Here is a 22,301-nt window from a genome sequence, read left to right on the forward strand (position 1 = left end):
GAGTAGAAAAGCCCCAATAGAGTCCCTAGAGAGGTATTGCCTCAGTAGTGGGCCAAATTAGCCCTAGACTGAAGACTGCTCAGGATCTGCCCTAACAGTTTAAAAGTGAGATATGAAGGATCCAATGATTTTAAATACCTGCATTCCAAAATGAAATCTAACACTTCTCACATGAATACAAAAAATTCCAGCATTCAACAATGTAAAATTCAGTGTCCAGCATTGCAATAAAAATCAATCAAGAATTTTTATACCCAATGATAATATCTTTCATAAAGGAAAAATAATTTTTCAAAGCAAAAGCTGACAGAATGTAATGTCAGCAGATCTGCATTATATGAAATGTTAAAGAATGTTCTACAGGCAGAAGGAAAACCAAAGTCTGGATCTACACAAAGAAATGAAGAGTGCTGCAAATGACAAATATGTAGCTAAAATACTCCCCCTAACCCATGTTTAATCCCTTAAAAACTAGTTAAAACAATATTTATACATATACAAAAATAAAATGTATGACAACAGTAGTATAAAGAACAGGAAGAGGAAAATAGAGGCATACAGTTGTAAGGTTTTTATATTCTACATGAAGTGATATATTAAGATAGACTGTGATATAATAAAAGACATGTATTGCAAATCTTATAGCACCCACTGAAAAACAAGAGTTACAGCCAATAAGCCAATAGCAGAGATAAAATGGAGTAACAAAAGGTGCTCAGTTAAACCAAAACAAGGTAGTAAAAGAGGGAAAAAGAACAGATGAGACAAATAGAAAACTAGGTAGGTTTAAACTCAACCATATTGACCATTACACTAAATGTAATACATCTAAACCCTCAATCAAAGACAGACATTTGCTGAAGGGATAAAAAAGCAAGCTCGAACTATATGATATCTACAAAAAACAAACCTTAAACATAAAGACACAATAGGTTAACAGTAAAGAATGGAAAAAGATATATTCTCACAAGTCCAAAGAAAGCTGGAGTGACTATATCACTATCACACAAAGTAGATTTCAGAACAAATAATTTACCAGGCATAAAGAGGGAACATTTCATGAGGAAAGGGATAAAAATTCATTGATATGACATAACAATCTTAAATGCGTATGTACCAAACAACAGAGCTTCAATTTTCTAAAATAACACTGCTAGAACTAAAAGGAGAAATAGACAAATCCACAACCATGATTTCAACACTCCTCAATAATTGAGACAGAAAATCAGTAAGAATATAGAAAACTTGAACATTATCAACCAACTTGAACGAACTGACATGTACAGGACACTCCACTAATAGCACTTTCCAAGCACTCAGGAAACATTCACCAAGATAGGTCGTATGCTGGGCCATAAAACAAGTTTCAGTAATTTCAAAAGATTTAAACTATAGAAAGCACACACTGATAAAAATGGAATTAAACTAAAAATTATAGAAACCTATGTGGGAAAACCCCAAATATTTGGAAACCAAACACCTTTCAAAACATGGTATGATTTAGCCTTTAAAATGATCTCTCATACTGCTAAGTGGAAAATAAATGAGAAGGACAAGGGCAAATGCAGGGAAACCCTTTAAGAGGCATTTACAGTTGAGTGTCATGGACTTACAGTGGTAGTGGTGGTGGCAATGAGAAGCAGTCAACTTTGAAAGGCAAGTTTAAGATTTGCTCATAAGCTGAATGTTGGGATGAAAAAGTGGATGACACCAAGATTTTCAGCTTGAATGAAACTACTGAAGGCTAGGAGTTGATATTTATGAAGATGGGTGCATTAGGTAAAAGGATTTGAGGGGAAAGATTAGGAGTTTTGAACTTGTAAAAATTGAGATGCTGTAGACACACAGACACATCCAAGTAGAAATGTCAAATAGATAGTTGAAATCCAGTGTTCCCAGGGTATATGGGCTAAATATGTTTTGGGCTTCTATCAGCATATAGATACTGACTAAATGAGATCAGGAGTCACTGCAGATAGAGCAGGGGTCCAGAATTGAACCTTGGGACATTCCAAATTTAGAGGTTGGAAGAATGAGGAAGGACCAGTGGACTTGAAGAGCAGCAAGGCAGAAGTGAGATACTGAAAGATGGGAAGTTCATAAGGAAGAGGGAGCAATTCATCAGATTCTAACATGGGGTTGCAAATTGATCGCAGGAAGTGGTTGCATGAGGCTGGAGTAAAGGGAGTTGTTGCGGACAAGGTAAAGTATGCCAAAAGGCACAAGATTTCTTTGCGGGGCGGGGGGTTGTAAAAGCCGATTATGGTAATGGTTGTGAGAACTGAGTAAGAGTAGCTGACCTTGGAATCACAGTAATAGGAGGAAGGGCAGAGCATGTGAATGTATATGAAGGGAGGGAGGAAGGCAAAGGTGGGAACTTGTGGCCGTTCTCATTGCTTCCCTCTATTTAATTAGGCAGCATGGTGACCAGCAGAGTGAGGAAAGGAGATGAAATAGAGAAATAAAGAATACTTAATGGGTACCCTGGCCCCACCTCTTATTTGTGGCCATGAGTTTAAACATAATAATGACTGTACTTTTTCAGCCACATCTGGTGGTGCAGGCACAGGGCGTGGAGGAGGCTGGGTCTAACTGAGGTGGGATCACACAAAGCTGCACTCATGAGAAGCAATACAACACAGGACACGGTTTATATTGCTGAACACCAATATGTCACTTTATTATTTGGATTTTCCCGTTTGTCACATACCTGTCAATGTTTACACAATGAGGAAATCAACCAGCATTGGAAGCAACTGACCAAATCAGTTGATAATTCTGTACCCTCTTAACACACATCAATTTTCACTTGGTAGGGATTATCTTTAATTCGGTCTCACAGCTATTCTTAAAATTGGTGTCAAGATTGTCACATCTTTCTTTAAATACAGATAGAATTGCCAGAAGTACATAATTATATATATACACACATACAGAAAAATACAAGACTAACTGTTTTTCCACAATATTTAATTTATACACTACCGTAACTATATGCAACTTTTGAAGACAGGTTAAGGGGTACAAGTAACTGTTTAGAGCAAGTAAGTAGTTTGGTCCAATATTATCTTAATGTAATGGTTTTTCGCTCCCTCCCTTTTATGTGACGACATACTATGACATACAAAACATGCACAATCATTCACTTATAAACAAAGGAGTAAGACACCACTCAGACTGACATTTGTATACCCCAAGGGTCAACCACACAACTAATAAGGCTATAATACAGCTATGCAGCATAAATGGTCAACACTGCTGATCCTAAAGTGAGCACCATATATACATCTGAATATAAAAAAACCATTGAAACCAAACACATATGGGTTAGTTAAAAGGTGCCATTCCAAGGCTATACATAATCACAGGAAAAAGTATTTACACTGCTTGGAAAACAGCTGCAACAAAGAGTTTATTGCCAATGCCCTTTATAAACTTCTCTCCTACGTTTAATACAGATGTTATGCTCACTATCTATGTGAACCACACATCTTATTTCTGGCCCTTTATAAGATCCCTGCTCAAGAATTTCAAGCAAATATGTTCTATGGCTTCACCCACACATCTATTCTCATAGCTTTCAAATTATAAATATCACAATGAACTAGAGCTGTAGCTTAAAACATATCTAGCCTAGGTCTAGAAAGTAAAATAAGTATTTTAAGTATCATTTTTACTTAGTTTAGTAAGTATACTGTGAAATTCAGAGTTCTGAGTAAAATATATTTATCCTAAAGTAACAGAGTCAGTGTGTACTTGAAGAAACAGTGACCACAGCAATGCAGTTCTTTGGTGATCTGCCCACTCTCTGAATTACAGGACCAGATGCGTCTCAGTCCGTCACCTCAGAGACATGACGCAGGGCTGAAGAGTGGGGAAGGGCCCTGGGTCCCAGCCACATTCTATCACCAATGTTGCTAAGCACTGCTTTTAAGACTCCCAGGGCACTGCATGAAAAAACAGCAACTGGCCCCTTCCATAATCAGCAATTTGCAATATACAGTGTCCTACAAGACAGAATGCCACAACAGATGATTATCTGGTCAAAAACAGTCTTTGTACAGGAATAGGTTAAAGTAAGAGTTCTTTGATTATTGTTTTGGCAGGAAAAGGCAAGTGAAAAACAATTCCAGAAAAAAAAGTTACAAAGCAGGCTTTGTGCATTTTTGTTTGCTGTATGTGTGAATTTTACCCTTTTATGTATATTTTTTCATCAGCCAATTTCAAAGCTAGCTGAGCCAAAGGATATAACTGAATGAAAATAACAAAAGAGATAACCTAATTACCAAACTCCTAAAACCCAAATCCCAGCAGATTTTAATTCATGGGTTTTGACTTTGCCAACATTTGTGTGCACCTTCTGTACTAGGCCCTATAGTTCTTCTATCTACATGGAAATCCTGCAGTGTGCCCTACAGGAAGGAATTTACACAGAGCATCTTTTTGTTCTGTTAGACAGACATACACTCTCTAAGTAGAGTTAAGACATCATCACTTCATCACATTACAAAATAAGATTGTCTGCTTGTAATTTATCACTACAGGGAAAGCTGCCTTATAAATCTAAGTACTTTATCTCACCTATTACAAAAACAAGGAAATCTTTTTCAGTTAAAATTTTCAGAGCCCAAACTTTGTTTTTACACTATAGCTTAAGACAAACAGGTGTGGGTATGTTCAACTGTGGTTTAAGGTTCTCAGTGCAGACACTCACTGTCCTCTGCTCTGCACGGGCCATGGACAGCTGGGCGGCACAAGGTCGCTAGCTGGCTCCAGGCCTGTGGGCATCACAACGTTATTGCTTTGGTTCTGTCTCAGACACCAGAGTGTGTCTCAGAGCCCAGAGTTTCCACATCACAGAAGGTCAGGACAGGAATTCAGATTTTTCACAAAGAAAAGCATTTTTTCTCTCTCTAGGTTAAGTGCAGAACATCAAATTTCTAAGTGCTCCATTTATAAGAGGTTCCAGATATACATCTTGATTTAATCCTGATCATCCACATTAAAATTATGAATGTAAAAATTACATAATAGGCTTTTCGGCTGGAAAAGAAGTGTCTAGCAGCATGCACAAAGACCATGCATTGTCACATCATCAGGCGAACAAATGGAAAGGTAATAAATAATTGCTCCTAACGCCCACTTTAAAATAGTAAAACCAAATGGGAACAGTGAAGTGAGCCGGTCTTCACTGCTCCGAGCAGGAAGCGTGCTAGCGGCCAGATGGGGCCACAGTCAGATGACATGGCAACAGCTGGCTGGGCTGGATGCGCACAGCAGCCCCTCCTTAGGGTTCCGCTGGATGTTCACAGAGATGGTCTTTTCGCACAGAGGTAGCTGCAGCACATTATTTTTCAGGTTCTTGCTCTTTATCCGTTCCAATTCAGTGGTGGTATCAGCCATGTGGTCAGAGAAAAACTTTATGCCGCCCACTGCAGGGACCTGCCCTGCATTCCCTGTGGAGCTGATGCACATTTTCCACGTAGATTTCTCTTGGACTTTCACACTGGAAAATGACAAGCCATTCTGTGGATCAATAATGTACTTGGTGCTCCCATGAAGCTGGGAGCCGAGGCAGAGGCTCATGAGTTTGAGGCTCTCAACGAGCTCCCCAGCACTGCGAGAGGCCAGCTGCATGGAGTTGCTGGGGCCGGCACAGCGGCGTGTGGTACCCGATGTATTGGTGGGGTTGCCACCCGAGCCGCTGGAGGGGCTGCCCCCACCAGCATTGTTCTCGCTGGGGCTGGCCTTGTCCACCCCTCCGCTGGCATTGCTCGGCTTGCTCTGGCCCCCGCCATCCCCCTCACTGCCAGGGGGCCCCTCGCTGCTATCCCGGCGGTGCCAGGAGTAGGTGAACCCGCTATCTTTATCGAGCCGCCGCCGGCTTTCAGAATCATCATCACTGGTCTCCGAACTACTGCAGCTGGAGCCCCGGCCCTGACTTTTCCTCCGGTGGTAGCGTTTGTGAACTGTACCTGGAGAAGCTATATTCATCTTTAACCTGCTCAACTTGGGAGGCAGATTCTCATCCATGTCAAACTCATCATCAGATTCCCCTTCCTCAAAGATCTGGTTGAGGACGGGTGCACTCTTCCTGGATGTCAGGCGGTTGGTCACAGATGGCTTCCGGCGCAAAACCACTTGTGTTGAGAGGGACATGGGTTTCTTGTCCTCCTCATCTTCCTCTTCATCTTCTTCCACCCTGAACAGACACTTCCGCCCACTGGCTGTGGGTTTTAAGCTTGCGGGTGGCACTGTAGAGAGTGCTGGTCCAGCCAACTCGGGGAGGTCATCTTTCTTAGCTGAGTCACACAGGCCTTTGCTCCTGTGGCCATTGAGGACACTGTCAGCAGCCCGAGCAGGAGACTGAGGGACAGTCGTGTGGGACAAAGGAGTGGCCGTGAGGTCATCCTCAAGGTCCTGGGGTACATCAATTTTGGTTGGCCATGACTGCCTATGTAACAGATTGGGGGGAAAAAAAGCCATATAATCATTATGCAGATGATAGTAAAGTATATTACATAGAACTTACTGGGACAAAATCTACAGATTTAAAGAAAAAAGCAGCAGCCTTGCAAGCCCATTCAACATCCTGTAAACATCAGCAAGGCCACCAGAAGGGCAAATGTGGTTTTGAAACATGGTTCAGTCTGTGGCTTATTGGCCAAGTGACAACTTCATCACAGCTGTCAGAAAAGAAAATAGGGCAAAGAGCTACTCCATCTTTTCTATACAAAAGCTTTAAACTACAAGACAAACATTTTTTAAAGCCCATGGAGGTTATTGGCAAAGCAAAACCTGAACACCATGTTTTGTTTCTTTGGTTCTTAGATCACATAAAGGTATATTACTACAAATAAAATTCACCTGAAATTTCCAGGGCTCCTGATTTTACCATGGGGTAAGAACTTGGTGTTTATAAAATGAAATGGAAACAGTTTAATGCATCTGAATTTTAAAAAAGTTATATGTATAACACATATACATCATACAAAATCATATAAAAATCTCTTCTCCAATTAAAAAAACTCACTAAGTTAAATATAAATATCTGTCTTTGAGACAGGGTCTCACTCTGTTATTCAGGCTGGAGTGCAAGGGCATGAATACAGCTCACTGCAGCCTTGACCCCCTGGGATATCAAGCAATCCTCCCATTTCAGCCTCTCGAATAGCTGGGACCACAGGCACACACCACCGTGCCAGCCTTAAATAAGTATATTTTTAAATGCCCATACAAGAGTAGTGAATAACAAAATTCGCCATTATTTAAACTTTCATTTTATCTCCCAACCTGGAGCTGGAGTTGCCAAAGTAACAAGAATACTGCTTGGTACCCAAAGATGATGAATTTTTTAAATGAGGCTCTCTAGCTGCTATTCTGAATAAACATCCCTGAATTGTCAACTATCCTCTCTCCCCAAGGGGGATAGTCATATGGTTATAATAATAAAGCAGGAACAAAATTTTACCAGTGGCCACTGTATGTGGAATATCTACTAGACTTGCTATGTGCAAGTTTTCTTTTGTTTTGCACAGGTTCCCCTTTAATAAAATAAACCTGTCGTTAAAAAAAAAAATTTTAATTTGAAGCTAAGAAGCAGGATTCTCTGAAGTGGTCATAACCGAACAATGGCTAACACTGTGTGGCCACGTCCTGCTTATGGGTTAACTTCTTGGTTTTCCACTCCAGAACTATCTGCTTATGGGTTAAGTTCTTGGTTTTCCACTCCAGGACTATCTGCGTGCAGTCTATGAGATGTCTACCCTGCTATCTGGCTCCTCCCTAGAGAGTTCCAACAGTTCTGTCCTCGGCTCTACAGGGCAGGCTGGAGGAAGAGTCTCTGGAGTCTGCAGACAGGCCCCAGACACAGTCAGTCATAGGAGTTCTCAATTAGAAATAATTCTAAATGCCTAGGCCCTTCTCTCAGACCTCATGTTCTTCCATACGAATGTACTGGGGCAGCCCTACAATTATTCATATTTTTAACAAAGTTAATGCTACTATATCTGAAACAGAATCTGTTCTAGAATTTAAGAAACCTTAAGCTACTTGATTTGACAACTCCCAATACCACACCACCTCGCTGCTGCAGGATCCTATCTGTACCAACACCACTCCTTTCAGCTAAGTCACGTCTCATACCTGCATTCCTGAGATGGCATCTGGGATTTCATTCTCTAGTGGAGTCCCTGTGTTCTCACTCAATTCCAGGTCTAGGACCCTGCCCTGGACTCCAGAACCTGCAGGCCAAATCCCTGTTTCTTTCTGCCTACCAAAGTGCTTGTGAAGACACCCAGCCCGGCTAGGAGGCTGGATATCAGTCTCCTGTTAACCACCCATCTCAACCGGCCTGTCACAGATTCTTCCAGACTACCCACTGGCCACAGAGCATGTATCTGTTCTCTGTGGCTGTGGCTCTCACTGGCCTGCCCTTCCTCCATCCCTGCCCAGCTAGTTGCCATTTTAAATACAGTCTCCTGACTCAGTCCAGGTTTCTACCTCCTAGGTCATTCTGACCACAAGGCATACCCAGCAATGGAACCAAGGGAGGTCCAGGGTCTTGTCAATAACATTACAGTGACAACAAAGAGAAGGCAAGTCAGGAGACACTGCCACTGCCGGTGGGCCCTGTGCCATAGAAAAAAAGGCACTCATAGCTTCTCCACTTCAGTCTCCATGACAGCAAAAGGAAAACAGTTCAGAAAGCTCTGGTATTTTAAAATTTTTTTTATTTTTAATTTTTATAGAGACAGGGTCTATGTTGCCCAGGCTACTCATGAACTCCTGGGCTCAAAGGATCTTCCCACCTTGGCCTCCCAAAGGGTTGAACCACTGTGCCTGGCCTACTATTTCTTTATAGCTAATGTTGGTCTCACATATACAATCAGCTTTAGACTGAGTTCTGGTATGTTTCACTGAATAGAAGAGAGTTCAAATCTAAATATTCTTTTCCAGAAGCCTGGTGGTAGCTCCAGTCTCGGTGCACCTGGCGAGTAGTGATGATCTGCCTTAGGGTTACTCTTTCTTGCCAGGGAGCTCGGGTCAGGACTAGGTTGACCGTAACCTCTGAGCATCAGTCTGTGGTTTATCTCATCCCCAAGAATCTCCTCACTCCCTGGGTTCAGTCCTCTTCTAAGCAGACACTAGACAGTGTACCTAGTTTTTATTACAGAGGAATGCATCCAAGATATGAATAGAGTTACTAAATTCATGTTCTAGTTAAACTAGACTTCTAAATCTTTACTGTTTGGCAAGCTGGGAATGTTTCCCTCCCCCTACTCTGCCACTCTACCCAAGCAACAAAGTTCACGTAGCGAGCCAACTGCAAGTAACTTAAAATCGAAATGGCTTTCTTAATCTTTTACAATAATATTATTCACAATTATATTCACACACATATATTCATAAATATTTGGAAGTACACACAGATTTACTCAGAATCAGGAGCACTCTTCTGTTTTTGAACTACAGTTCCATGGGTTACTTTATCTGAGTGCGTAAAGATAAACTCGAAATAAATTTCATAATGATAATGAAAAAAGTTAAGCCCTTTCCATGCTTTGATTTTAAGTGGAAAGTTACTCTGGCAGAAGAAAAAGCAAGGTGGGAAGGTTGGGGGAGAGGAGGAGGAGGAGAAGGAGGAGAGAGGGGGTTAGAAAAGGCTTGGGGAGCAGCACGTTCATGACTTTAGTGAAGACAATGGTGGCAAAATATTCCCAGCAGTGACGGCAAACACACAAAGCCCTGGTTCTAAGTGCTTTATATATATTAATTCATCATTCCTCTCCACAACCCCATGAGGTAAATAGCATTGTTACTTTTGTTTTACAGATCGGGCAGCTAAGTCATAGAGAGGTTAAGCAACCTCCCAAGGTCAAGCAGCTAAGAAATCAACTAGCTAATGTGACTATCCAATCCCGGAAATCCTGAGAGAACACTGTGGCACAGCAATACTCTATTTAATTTTAAAAATTACTTCAAATAACTGAGGGAAAATTCAGCCTTGTTCCTAGAATGAAAAACTAAAGAAAGTAACAGATTAATACATGTTGGATTTGGAAGAATTTAATGAAAATAACTAGCAAGACACTCTGGCTTGAGGCTGCTTCTCCAAACACGTTTTCCTGACCATGCCAACAGACACAGCCCCGGTCCCCACTGAGCCCAGGAGGGGATGGCATCCCTGGTGACGAGGGAACCCAGACCCTCATGTACACCTGAAGAGCCCATGTATGGCCTCTCCAATGAGGCCGTCATCACTATTTGTACTCTCTTGCCCCAAAGAGTTAGGAAGCATTAAAAAAAAAAAAAAGTTCGCTATTTCAAAACGTTAAACTTACTAAAATCAGTGAAGATTTTTTTCTCACCTAAACTGGGCCTTGATATTGCTCGGGCTTGCAGATCTGGTCTGTATTTCTTTCTCCTGCTTTTCTCTCAGGATCCTTTCAGCCAGCAGGAAGTACGTGGCTGTGATATGGTTATATCTGTTGGTTTCCAGGGCTCTGAGGAAAACAAGGTGAGAGCAAATGTCAGCCATTATCAGGAGGTTTTTTACAAGAAGCAGAACTGATTTTTTAAAGTACAAGCAAGTTAAATTCAATGGCTGGAATCTTTAAAATTATGCAAAAAATGCAAACCAGAAAAAAACCAAACTAGTAGTTATTTAGGTCACTCAAAATTCTAAAAACCACTGCATAAAAATGTTCATATTTTTATGAAGATTTTTCATAAATGAGAGAAAAATCCAAAATGGCAACAGCAGCTGAGTTAGACGTCAGTTTTAGACACATAAGATAATGAGTGCACGCATTATTCAAAATTTGAATTTGTGTGTACAGTGTTTGTATTTGTTCAGGTGGCTTACTTGCTTCCACTAGAAGTACATGAAGACGAGGTCTGTGTTACGTGGATGTGCACTGAAGTACTAATATCAGTCAGAAAACTTAGAAAATGTTTTTATTTTCATACTCCCTCTGCATTTACTGGCAATTTAGACACTACGGAATTATCAAAGAAATTGAAAGCATGTCACCATCAATCACTTTGAATAAAATCAATGTAGTCATTCATCCATTTAAAAAGTAATGTTCACCGAGTACCTAGTCTGGCTAGACAAGGTGCTGGGACACAAGGCCCAACAAGGCCCACAGCCCTGCCCACTCTTTTGTAGCTGACCTGTCACAGGACACACTAGGAGTGTGCTTTGGCGGATCCCACGAGGCCAGGAAATACATAACTACGGTTTTCAGAAACTTTCTGTAGTTACTGAAAATACTGACACAATGAACACTTAGGAAAGAAGCAAGAGACCCCATTTTTCAAAATGTACACTGGGGTCACAGCTACTGGGGGCAGGGCAGGCTGAGGCATGAGATTCCAAAGGAATTGTCCAAGGTAAAATTCAAGGGTAGAATGACTTATTAGTTTCTTCAGCAAAGTACTGAATACAGGAGTTGGCCTGGGTTTGGAAATGTATTGTGAGAGAAAGGTGTGTGCTGGAACTCAGGAGTCACCCTCAGAACGAGCAGCTTCTCATGATGTGAGCAGCAAGCACGGAGTGAGGCTAGCTGAGAGGACAGCAAGACTGGCTCACCCAGCTATCGGGAAACCAGCAAACTGACAAACTGGAGTCACCTGAACCATTTAAATGGCACTACCTTTTGGATTTATCATTGAATTTATATTAATTAAGTAGTTCTAGATGACACTACTGCATGTATGTATTTATTTAAGCTAAGAACGTAAGGCCAGTTCAGAGAGATAAACAGCCTTTTACCCACTCAGAAGTGAAAAATCATTTTCTACACATTCCAAAAGTGAGTGTCTGTAGCAGAAACAGCAAGTGTCCCATCTCCGCCACATGTTTAGGTCATTTAAGTAGCTGTGAGTCAATACTGTAAAGAACCATAATACATTTGGAAACTTATAGAAATTTGTGCTTAAACCAAAATTAAGAACCTGGGTTTATTTTTATAAGCCTTTCTTTCCAGTAATGTAAAACACTCTAAAGTGTCCTTTATACAAACACTGCCCTTCTCAGGGATCAGAGCCTCCCAGTGGGCATTGTGGGTGGCAAGAAGACACAAGGCAGGGGTCTGCAGGTCCAGCCCACAGGCTTCTCTTCCCTGAAGTCAGGGAACTGGATCAAATCCTGAAAGGGCCCTCCTGATGGGAGCCCCTTTTTTGCCTCCTAGAGCATACTCTCTTTCCAACATACCCAACTGTTTCATTCAACACATTAGATAACCTCTGACCTTTAATTTGTGGAAATATTCCTTGTTTTTACAGTCAGGACCTCTTACAGAAATTAATCATTATCAGAACAAAGCAAATGCATCTTTCCTCTGTATTATCTTTGATTCCAAACTGTTTATTAAAATCTGGCTTTGGGGCTGGGCACAGTGGCTCACGCCTGTAATCCCAGCACTTTGGGAGGCCAAGGCGGGCGGATCACGAGGTCAGGAGATCAAGATCATCCTGGCTAACATGGTGAAACCCCGTCTCTACTAAAAAATAGAAAAAATTAGCTAGACGTGGTTGCAGGCGCCTGTAGTCCCAGCTACTCAGGAGGCTGAGGCAGGAGAATGGCGTGAACCCGGGAGGCGGAGCTTGCAGTGAACCAAGATCGTGCCACTACACTCCAGCCTGGGAGACAGGGTGAGACTCCGTCTCAAAAAACAAACAAACAAAAAAAAAAACAAAAAAACAACTGGCTTTGGTTTTAAAGGATGTAATTAACAACTTGTATAACTTGCAGGCTCCAGGTGGCTGCAGCAGGGGCTCTCAAGGGCCAGAAAATAAATATTTCAGGCTTTGTAGGCCATGTGGTCTCTCCCACAACCACTCTGCCATTGTAGCACAATGCAACCATTGACAATACTTAAATGAATGGGCATGGCTGTGGCCCAATAAAACTTCACTTATAAAAATGTGTGGCCGGCACCATTTACCAACTCCTGATTTAGAAGACTCTAGGCAGGTGGTACTGTTCTCCCTACTCACTGGGGACCAGAAGGAGACAGAGGAATGAGAATAGTGCTACAGATAAGGTACATACTGGGATACAAAACAAGCTGTTTCATTCCACCCCTATAGAAAGGGAAAAAGGCCACAGCACTCACTGACACCACCCAGCAATGGCTTACTTGTTCACTAGCATAAAAACCAAAACACCAAAAAAAAACCTGTGTCAGGCCCTGGGCCAAAAACTTTAGAGATAAATGACACAACTTTTGCTAACTGGGAACTCTTATCTATTACACAGGTGTCCAAAGGCTGTGTTAAGCAGACAGAGCCCATTCCAAGAATCCTAAACCTGTGGCCCTCTGTACTGACGGGCATTGACGTACTCTACAATGGCGTCTCGATCCGCTATGTCCCCAAGCACCATACGCTGAATGATGCTGTTGTGCTCCTCTTCCGAGAGATTTTTGTATGACACAAGGGGAATGTTATACTTTGTGGCTGGTGAAGGGTCCACTCCCTGAAGCCAAGGATGATTTTCAATCTCTTCTAAAGAAGCCCTTCTCTTGGGATCTCTCTGTAGCATCCGTGTGATTAGGCTGGAAAGGAAGGTAAGTCCATTGTTAAAGCAAACTGCTTGCAAGGATTAGTAATGATGGATCATTTTATTAATAAAAATGATTTCCTATACCATCAATTAGGTGCACTAGTGGTGGCAGTGGGGCAGATGGGAATAATAAAAATTTAGTGCCACTGTAGTCATAAAATAAAAAATCACAACCTCCCGGTATACTGATAAGCCAAATGCACAAATAAGAGCTCCCTATCATCTAGAATTAACTATAGGTATCAACATCTGTTCTTGAATTCACTGCTGGCTTAGTGACATAACAGAATTAAATTCAAGGATCAGCAATGACATACAGAATAGAGTATACAAGCCCACTCCTGTTTCAGAAAAAAATGAATGATGCTTCTGATGAAAACAACTAAAATACCATATTTTATATATATATATATATTTTTTGGAAATGGAGTCTCGCTCCGTTGCCAAGCTGGAGTGCAGTGGCGCAACCTCGGCTCATTGCAACCTCTAACTCCTGGGTTCAAGCAATTCTCCTGCCTCAGCCTCCCAAGTAGCTGGGACTACAGGCACATGCCACCACACCCAGCTAAGTTTTGTATTTCTGGTAGAGACAGGGTTTCCCTATGTTGGCCAGGATGGTCTCGATCTCTTGACTTAGTGATCTGCCCGCCTCGGCCTCCCAAAGTGCTGGGATTACAGGCATGAGCCACCGCGCCCGGCCCATGTAATGTATTTTTAGGAAACTATTTTATTTAAAGGCACCATTTTGGCAGAATAAATAAGTAACACTCAGCAACTAAAAATGAAGTACAAGCAGAGAACCCTTATGAAATGAATGACAAAACTGGCCTTTGGCCTATTTCTGCTTCAGCTTTACAGGCTATGTTGGGTGCATGTAACAGAATATAATGTGTAAGGCCTACTGAAGGTAGACAGTACAACTAGAGCCCTTGCAAAGAGCTAGGACTCCAGCTTCAGTGTGAGGGTAAATGAAAAATGAGAAACAACTTAGAACTTCTAACTACAAGCTGGTCCTCACACAAGTCTGTGTTCCAAACTAATGATATCTGTGTGGTACACAGAAGTTAATTTATAGTGCTTTCAGCTGGAAGCACTCCTAGGCAACTAGTAGAGAAGTAAATATACAGACCCTTCCTGTAGGAATGTAACTTAAAACCAGCCTCAAGTAATTCTCCAAATAATATTACAAAGAATATCAGTCAAAAAAAAGAAACAAAGTACCAACAGCAAGACCTAGAAAACATAAGCAAAATTAGAATGCGAATACTTCAGATACTGAAATTTTCAGATATAAAATGTAACTGTGTTAAATATGTTTAAGACATGAAAGAGAATCTTGAAAATATAGCCAGGGAACTAAAGATGGTACTTTGTACTATAAATGAAGCTACTATACATAAAATTACTAGGCAATCGAGAAAAAACTAAATAGGGCTTCTAAAAATGAAAAATAATCACTGTAACTAAAAACAAAATCAATAAACAAAATTTAAAAATTAGACACAGAATTAATGTAAGATAAAATTAAGGAAATAACTATCAATAGACTGAGACAGGAAATACAAAACAGTTTTATAAAAAGAAGAGGACAGAGTGAGGGAAATGAGAAAATGAGGAAGAAACTGTATTTGAAAAGATAATGGCTGAGAATTTTCCAAAATTCATCAAAGAACACAAATCTTGAACCACTAAGCCTAACACATCCTAAGCACAATAAATAGAAAATCTTAAAGCAGCCTAAGTGAAGACAGGACACCTACGTAGAGACAAGAAGATGATAAGATGGACAGCTGACTTCTCAACAGCAACAATGGGTGCCAGAAAACAGTGGAATAGTATCTTCCATGAGCTGAGAGAAAATAAGTATCAACCTAGAATTCTATATTCAATGAAACCATCTTTTAGGAGCATATATAACATGAAGACATTCCAAATAAAAACTAAGAATGCTTATCACCAACATATGCTCATCCAAACAAATTCTGAACAATTTTATTTTGACAGGATAGTGTGATTCCACTTGGAAGGGTAAACAGTTTCTGTCAAGCATCTGGGTAAATATGAAATTTTTAACTGTGTAGAATGATAATCATATCTACTTTGTGGCATTTGAAAAATTATTAAAATATTGGATGGTAGTTAAAATATTCTAAAGATTTTGTGTTGTTCAAGAAGAGAAGAAAGAGGCCGGATGCAGTGGCTCATGCACGTCATCGCAGCACTTTGGAAGGCTGAGGCAGAGGGGTTGCTTGAGCCCAGGAGTCTCAGACCAGCCTGGGCAACATATCAGACAGACACTGTCTGATATGATTAGGCTTTGTGTCGCCACCCAAATCTAATTTTGAATTATAATCCTTATAATCCCCATAATCCCCATGTGTCAAGGGAGAGACCAGGTGGAGGTAAATGAATCATGGGGGCAGTTTCCCCATGCTGTTCTTGTGATAGTGATGATAAGCTGATGGTTTTATAAGTGTTCGGTAGCTTCTCCTGAGTTCCTTTTCCTTCCTGCTGCCTTGTGAAGAAGGTGCCTTGCTTCCCCTTCACTTTCTGCCATGACTGTAAGTTTCCTGAGGCCTCTCCAGCCATGCTGAACTGCAAGTCAACTAAATCTCTTTCCTCTATAAATTACCCAGCAGTTCTTTGTAGCAGTATGAAATGGACTAATACACCATCTCTACAAAAAAATAAAAAAAAAAATTAGCCAATTGTGGTGGCTTGTACCTGTGGTCCCAGCTCCTTGGGAGGCTGAGAGGTTGAGGCTGTAGCGAGCCATGATTGCACTGAGGCATTCCAGCCTGGGTGACAGGGTGAGACCATTCCCCCCACACCCCCCAAAAAATAAAGATAAGAATAAGCTATAAATTTTGTTAAATTAAGTATAAAAACATGAGGCCCCTGGGCACAGTGGTTCATGCCTGTAATCCTAGCACTTTGGGAGGCTGAGGCAGGTGGACTGCCTGAGCTAAGGAGTTCGAGACCAGCCTGGGCAAAATGCGAAACCCCAGCACTACTAAAAATACAAAAAATTAGCCAGATGTGGTGGCGTGTGCCTGTAATCCCAGTTACTCCAAAGGCTGAGGCACAAGAATCACCTGAACTCGGGAGGTGGAGGCTGCGAGGAGCCAAGATAGTGTCACTGCACTCAAGCCTGGGCGACAGATTGAGACTCCATCTCAAAAAATAATTTAAAAAGGTATAAAAACATGTATATTTGGCTGGGTGCGGTGGCTCACGCCCGTAATCCCAGCACTTTGGGAGGCCCAGGCAGGTCGATCACGCGGTCAGGAGATTGAGACCATCCTGGCTAACACAGTGAAACCCCGTCTCTACTAAAAATACAAAAAAATTAGCCGAGCGTGGTGGCGGGCGCCTGTAGTCTCAGCTACTCAGGAGGCTAAGGCAGGAGAATGGCGTGAACCTGGGAGGCAGAGCTTGCAGCAAGCCGAGATCACACCACTGCACTCCGGCCTGGGCAACAGAGCAAGATTCTGTCTCAAAAAAAAACCCAAAAACAAAACAAAAACAAACAAACAAAATGTATATCTGTGTTAAAACAGGTACAAAAATCACTAAAATAACAGACTATAACTTCCTCGCTAATTCAGGGGGAAAGTCAAATGAAGGGAAAAAGAAAAACCTTGGCAGGGCGTGGTAGCTCATGTCTATAATCCCAGCGCTTTGGGAGGCAGAGGCTGGAGGATCTCTTGAGACCAGGAGTTTAAGAACAGTCTGGGCAACACAGTGAGACCCAGTCTCTACAAAAAGTTTAAATATTATCCAGGCATGGTGGTACACACCTGTAGTCCTAGCTACTCAGGAAGCTGAGGCAGGACAATCAATTGAGCCCAGGAGTTGAAGGCTGCAGTGAGCTATGTATGATTGTACCACTGTATTCCAGCCTGGGCAACAAAGCAAGACCCTGTCTAAGAAAAGAAAGAGAGGGAGGGAGGGAGGACAGAGGGAGAGAGCAAGGGAGGGAGAAAGCAAGGGAGAGAGGATGGAGGGAGGGTAAGGAGGGGAGGAAAGAGAAGAAGGGAGGAAGGAGAGAAGGGAGGAAACAGAGGGCAGAGGGAGGGGGAGGGAGGGAGGGAGGAAGAAAGGGGAGGGAGGGAGGGAAGAAAGAAAGAAAAAGAAAGAATGAAGGGGAAGGGAAAGGAAAGGAAAGGAATCCTCCATCAACTCCAAAGAATAATGGGGTAAAAAGAAAAAAAAAAACTGAAGTAGGACAAACATAAAACATATAAAAAGATGGCATAAATAGATCTACATCTATCAGTGACTACAATAAATGTAAATGGAATAAACTCTCCATTTAAAACACAAAAATGATCAGATGGGATTAAAGAAAAACTCGGCTCCCGCCTGTTAAAAAAAGATGTATTTAAAACCAGGACAATGGGAATTTTAAGAAAAGAAAGAAAAACTATACAGCACACAAACGGTAACCAACAGAAGACTGGTGTGGCTAAAATTAGACAACACAGACTGACTTTAAGGCAAAAAAGCAGTACTAAAGAGGGCCATTACCTCACTGATACAAATTGATAGAATGGGAAGATACGACACTTTTCAACTTGTTTGCACCTAATAACATTACCTCAAAACACTCAAAGCAAAAACTGACAGAGCTCCAAGAATAAAATAAATCCACCATCACAGTGGAAGAATATCTCAGTAACTGATAGATCCAGTAGGAGAAAGAAAAACTCAGAAAGGATGCAAATAATTTTGAACAGCATAATAAAAAAGCTTGATCTTAAGGATTTATGCAGAACTCCAAAATTGGAAAATATACACTATTTTCCAGAACAAAAAGATCTTATGCTAGGCCATAAGCAAGCCTCAGCAATCTGAAAAAAACAAAAAAACAAAAGCAACACTGGTACCATAGAGGCTATTATTCTTGGACAACAACACAATTAAGTTAGAAATCAATACAAAGCTAATTAGAAAAATGCCATACATTTGGGAATGTAAAACACCCCTGTAAACAACTCACACATGAAATAAATCAACACAAACTAGAAAATACTTATTAGAACTGAATAATAACAAAAGAACTATAAATCAAAACTAGTGGGATGCAGCTAAAATGGTATCAGAAGGCAATTTATAGCCTTAAATTATTACAACAGAAAAGGGAAATTTGTGAGCTAGGTATCCAACAACAGAAAGAAAAAGAACAGAATTAGCCCATGAAAGTAAGTGGCATGAAATACTACAGACAAGAGAAAAGAAAATTAATAAAACGTAAAACAAAAATTATAATTGTTAATAAAAGCAAAAGGTAGTTCTTAGAAAAAGACTAATAAAATAACAAACTTCTGGCAAAACTGATCAAGACGAAAAAAGATAAGGCATAAATTATCACTATTGTGATATTTAAATTAAAAAGGACAGTTAAAAGGACAATATATCCACACTTCTTACAGACTTAAAAAATATAACTAAAAGATATTATAGCCTGGGCGTGGTGGCTCATGCCTGTAATCCCAGCACTTTGGGAGGCCGAGGCAGGCGGATCACGAGGTTAAGAGATTGAGACCATCCTGGCCAACATGGTAAAACCCTGCCTTTACTAAAAATACAAACATTAGCTGGGCACGGTGGCGCGCGCCTCTAGTCCCAGCTAACTGGGAGGCTGAAGCAGGAGAATGGCTTGAACCCAGGAGGTGGAGGCTGCAGTGAGCCAAGACTGTGCCATTGCATTCCAGCCTGGGAACACCACTAGACTCCATTTCAAAAAAAAAAAAGATAATATAAATACTTGAGGTTAATACATTTGAAAAATTAGATAAAGCAGACATTTCCCTTAAAAAATACAGCTTAGCAAAACTAAAATAGGAAAAAATTTTAAAAACCTAAACAGTCCCAATAATTTTTTTTTTTTTTTGAGACAGGGTCTTATTCTGTCACCCAGACTGGAGTGCAGTGGCGCAATCACAGCTCACTGTATCCTCGACCCTCTGGGCCCATGCCATCCTCCCACCTCAGCCTCTCCAGTAGCTGGGACCACAGGCATGGGCCAACGTAACTGGCTAATTTTTGTTTGTTTGTTTGTTTAGTAGAGACAGGGCCTCCCTATGTTGCCCAGGCTGGTCTTGAACTCCTGAGCACAAATGATCCTTCCATCTTGGCCTCCCAAAGTGCTGAGATTACAGGAACGAGCCACCATGCCTGGCCCCAATAATAATAATTATTATTTTTTTGAGACAGAGTCTCACTCTGTTGCCCAGGCTGGAGTGCAGTGGCATGATCTCAGCTCACTGCAACCTCCACCTCCCGGGTTCAAGTGATTCTCCTGCCTCAGCCTCCTGAGTAGCTGGGATTACAGGCGCCAGCCACCATGCCCGGCTAATTTTTGTATTTTTAGTAGAGACAGGGGTTCAGTATGTTGGTCAGGCTGGTCTTGAACTCCTGATCTTGTGATCCGCCTGCCTCGGCCTCCCTAAGTGCTGGGATTACGGGTGTGAGCTACTGTGACCAGCCTCAATAATTATTAAAAATAATCTTTCTAGGAGGGAGACACAGACAGCTACTAAGATACTAGGAACTGTTCTATTTCTTAAGCTAGATAATGGGTACACAGGTACTCATTTTACTATATATACATTGTATACTTATTTGCATGATATATGTATCAATATAAAAATAAGTTTTTTCAGTAGAAGCTGTGGAAATACTCCTTGAATTACAACATGAATCACAAACATCCAACATGCAGACAACGTATGCCCCCAGACAACTGCACTGCTTCTTGGGGTAGAGAATAGTTAACAGTAAGGTCATAAAAATAATCATCATCAATATTCACAGTTTCCTATATGCTAAGGACCGAGCTAAGAGCTTTACACATATTAATTCATTTAATTTTCACAATAACCCTATATGGTAGTTTCTACCACTCCGACATCATTAGTAAATGGAGAAGTCAATATTTGAATCCAGAGTTTGAATACCTAAGTTTTTTTTTTTTTTTTGAGACGGAATCTCGCTCTGTTGCCCAGGCTGGAGTGCAGTGGCGCGATCTCGGCTCACTGCAAGCTACACCTCCCAGGTTCACGCCATTCTCCTGCCTCAGCTGCCTGAGTAGCTGGGACTACAGGCACCTGGCTAATTTTTTGTATTTTTAGTAGAGACGGGGTTTCACCGTGTTAGCCAGGATGGTCTCGATCTCCTGACCTCATGATCCACCTGCCTTGGCCTTGAATACCTAAGTTCTTAAACATCCACCTGAGATGGGGCTTCATTTAGAGAAAAAAATTCCTCAGGCAATCAGATTTCCTTCTTACCAGCTGATAGGAGAAACGCAAAACTCTGTTTCTACAGCAAAGTCCTCTAAGTAGTGGCTATAATCTCAGCTGAGCTCATTTAAAAAATGTCACTTAAAATGTCAATATAATACTGAACTTTCAACAGTTCTATTCCATTACTATATTTCTCACTACACATATCACAGTACTATGTACTACTTTAAATTCCAAATAATTGAGTATACTTTTTATGCTGGCTTCCCATAGTCACATAAACCTAAACAGCTCTTTAGTCAATTAGCGGAAGGTATGTGTGAAGAAAATTATGAGACATACTATGTAAACCCTAAAATAGTGTGTTGATGGTCTATTCAGGAAAGTAAATGCCCTAACTCTTCTCTGGAACTTAAAACAATTCCAGGTGATCTTGCTTTTTGCTCATGCAGAGAAAGGTAGTTCCCATGCTATTTCTTCAGTTCAAGTGAAATAACCGCCACTCCTGAAGGTTGAAGAGGCATGTAATAGATTTCTTGAATAAGGAACAGATGAATACATTTTGTACTCTAATATTAAATTTCAGATCATACAGGGGCTAACCACCCCCCCACCAACCAAACACTCTTAACAACAGTAGAAATATTAAATTCAAAAATTAAAATCAACCCAGATGCTTGGATGTTTGAAGTCCTCTCAAATTTTCTTGACATATTAATGGAATTAAAACGTCTGGTTTTAATCTGAGTCCTTAAGGTTTGCACATACTTTATTTTACTTACTCTTTACACTCTTTAGACACATGGGATGGTACTGTATATTTGCAATCCATGATCATTGTCAGTGTTTCACTGTCATTGGCTTCTTGAAAGGGCGGCTGCCCACACACCAACATGAAAAGGATCACTCCCAGACTCCAAATATCTATAAATCAAAGACATACTTTAAAATATTGGACTAATTAGAAAACCAAAAACATTAAGAGTAAAAGTGGGCTAACAATATTATTTTATCTTGAGCAGTCAAAAGCATTTATATCTCAAAGTACAAACATCCATGAAGGAAAAGAAGCCTCAATAGGGCAGGGAAGGTGTCTGTCTTCTTCAATGTTTTTATAGTAATTGCTAGTACACAGTGAATGGTCAATAAATGTTCAATGAAGAGATAAATTAATGCCTTTGGTAACAGAGCAATAACATCAACTGAAAAGTATCCAGGTGCCCAAGCCAACAGACAACACACTGCTGTTTTTCCCATGAGAATATATACCAGAAATAAAACTAATATATTAATACTCTGAAACCTGAAAAGAATTTTGCCTAAGGTCACAATTATCTCAAGTTGTTCTTTACCTCAATGCTAGTGAGGTAACCAGGTGACGTAACTCATGCCATTTTATATGCAAGAAAATTAAAGCTCAAGGAGGAAAGAAACATGGCCATCAATATAGTCAATCAGGAAAAAGACTGGTTATCTAT

At 40.9% G+C, this 22,301-nt stretch overlaps 1 protein-coding gene across 6 annotated transcripts in view; it reads right to left on the reverse strand.

Annotated features, from left to right (window-relative positions):
* Nucleotides 1-1,690: 1,690 nt before the first annotated feature.
* SNRK (SNF related kinase) overlaps nt 1,691-22,301 on the reverse strand; it is a 67,442-nt gene continuing 46,831 nt past the window's right edge. For all 6 annotated transcript variants that reach the window (XM_032161903.2, XM_032161907.2, XM_032161904.3 and 3 more), the window contains 4 exons: nt 21,606-21,747; nt 13,353-13,565; nt 10,371-10,505; nt 1,691-6,454 (listed from right to left, as the gene is read on the reverse strand). In XM_032161903.2, coding sequence (XP_032017794.1) covers nt 5,236-6,454; nt 10,371-10,505; nt 13,353-13,565; nt 21,606-21,747 — 1,709 coding nt within the window. In that variant the 3' untranslated portion in view covers nt 1,691-5,235. The remainder of the gene's footprint in view (nt 6,455-10,370; nt 10,506-13,352; nt 13,566-21,605; nt 21,748-22,301) is intronic.

Source organism: Hylobates moloch, unplaced genomic scaffold, assembly GCF_009828535.3.
Source record: "Hylobates moloch isolate HMO894 unplaced genomic scaffold, HMol_V3 SCAFFOLD_8, whole genome shotgun sequence".
In the NCBI taxonomy this organism is placed as follows: Eukaryota; Metazoa; Chordata; class Mammalia; order Primates; family Hylobatidae; genus Hylobates; species Hylobates moloch.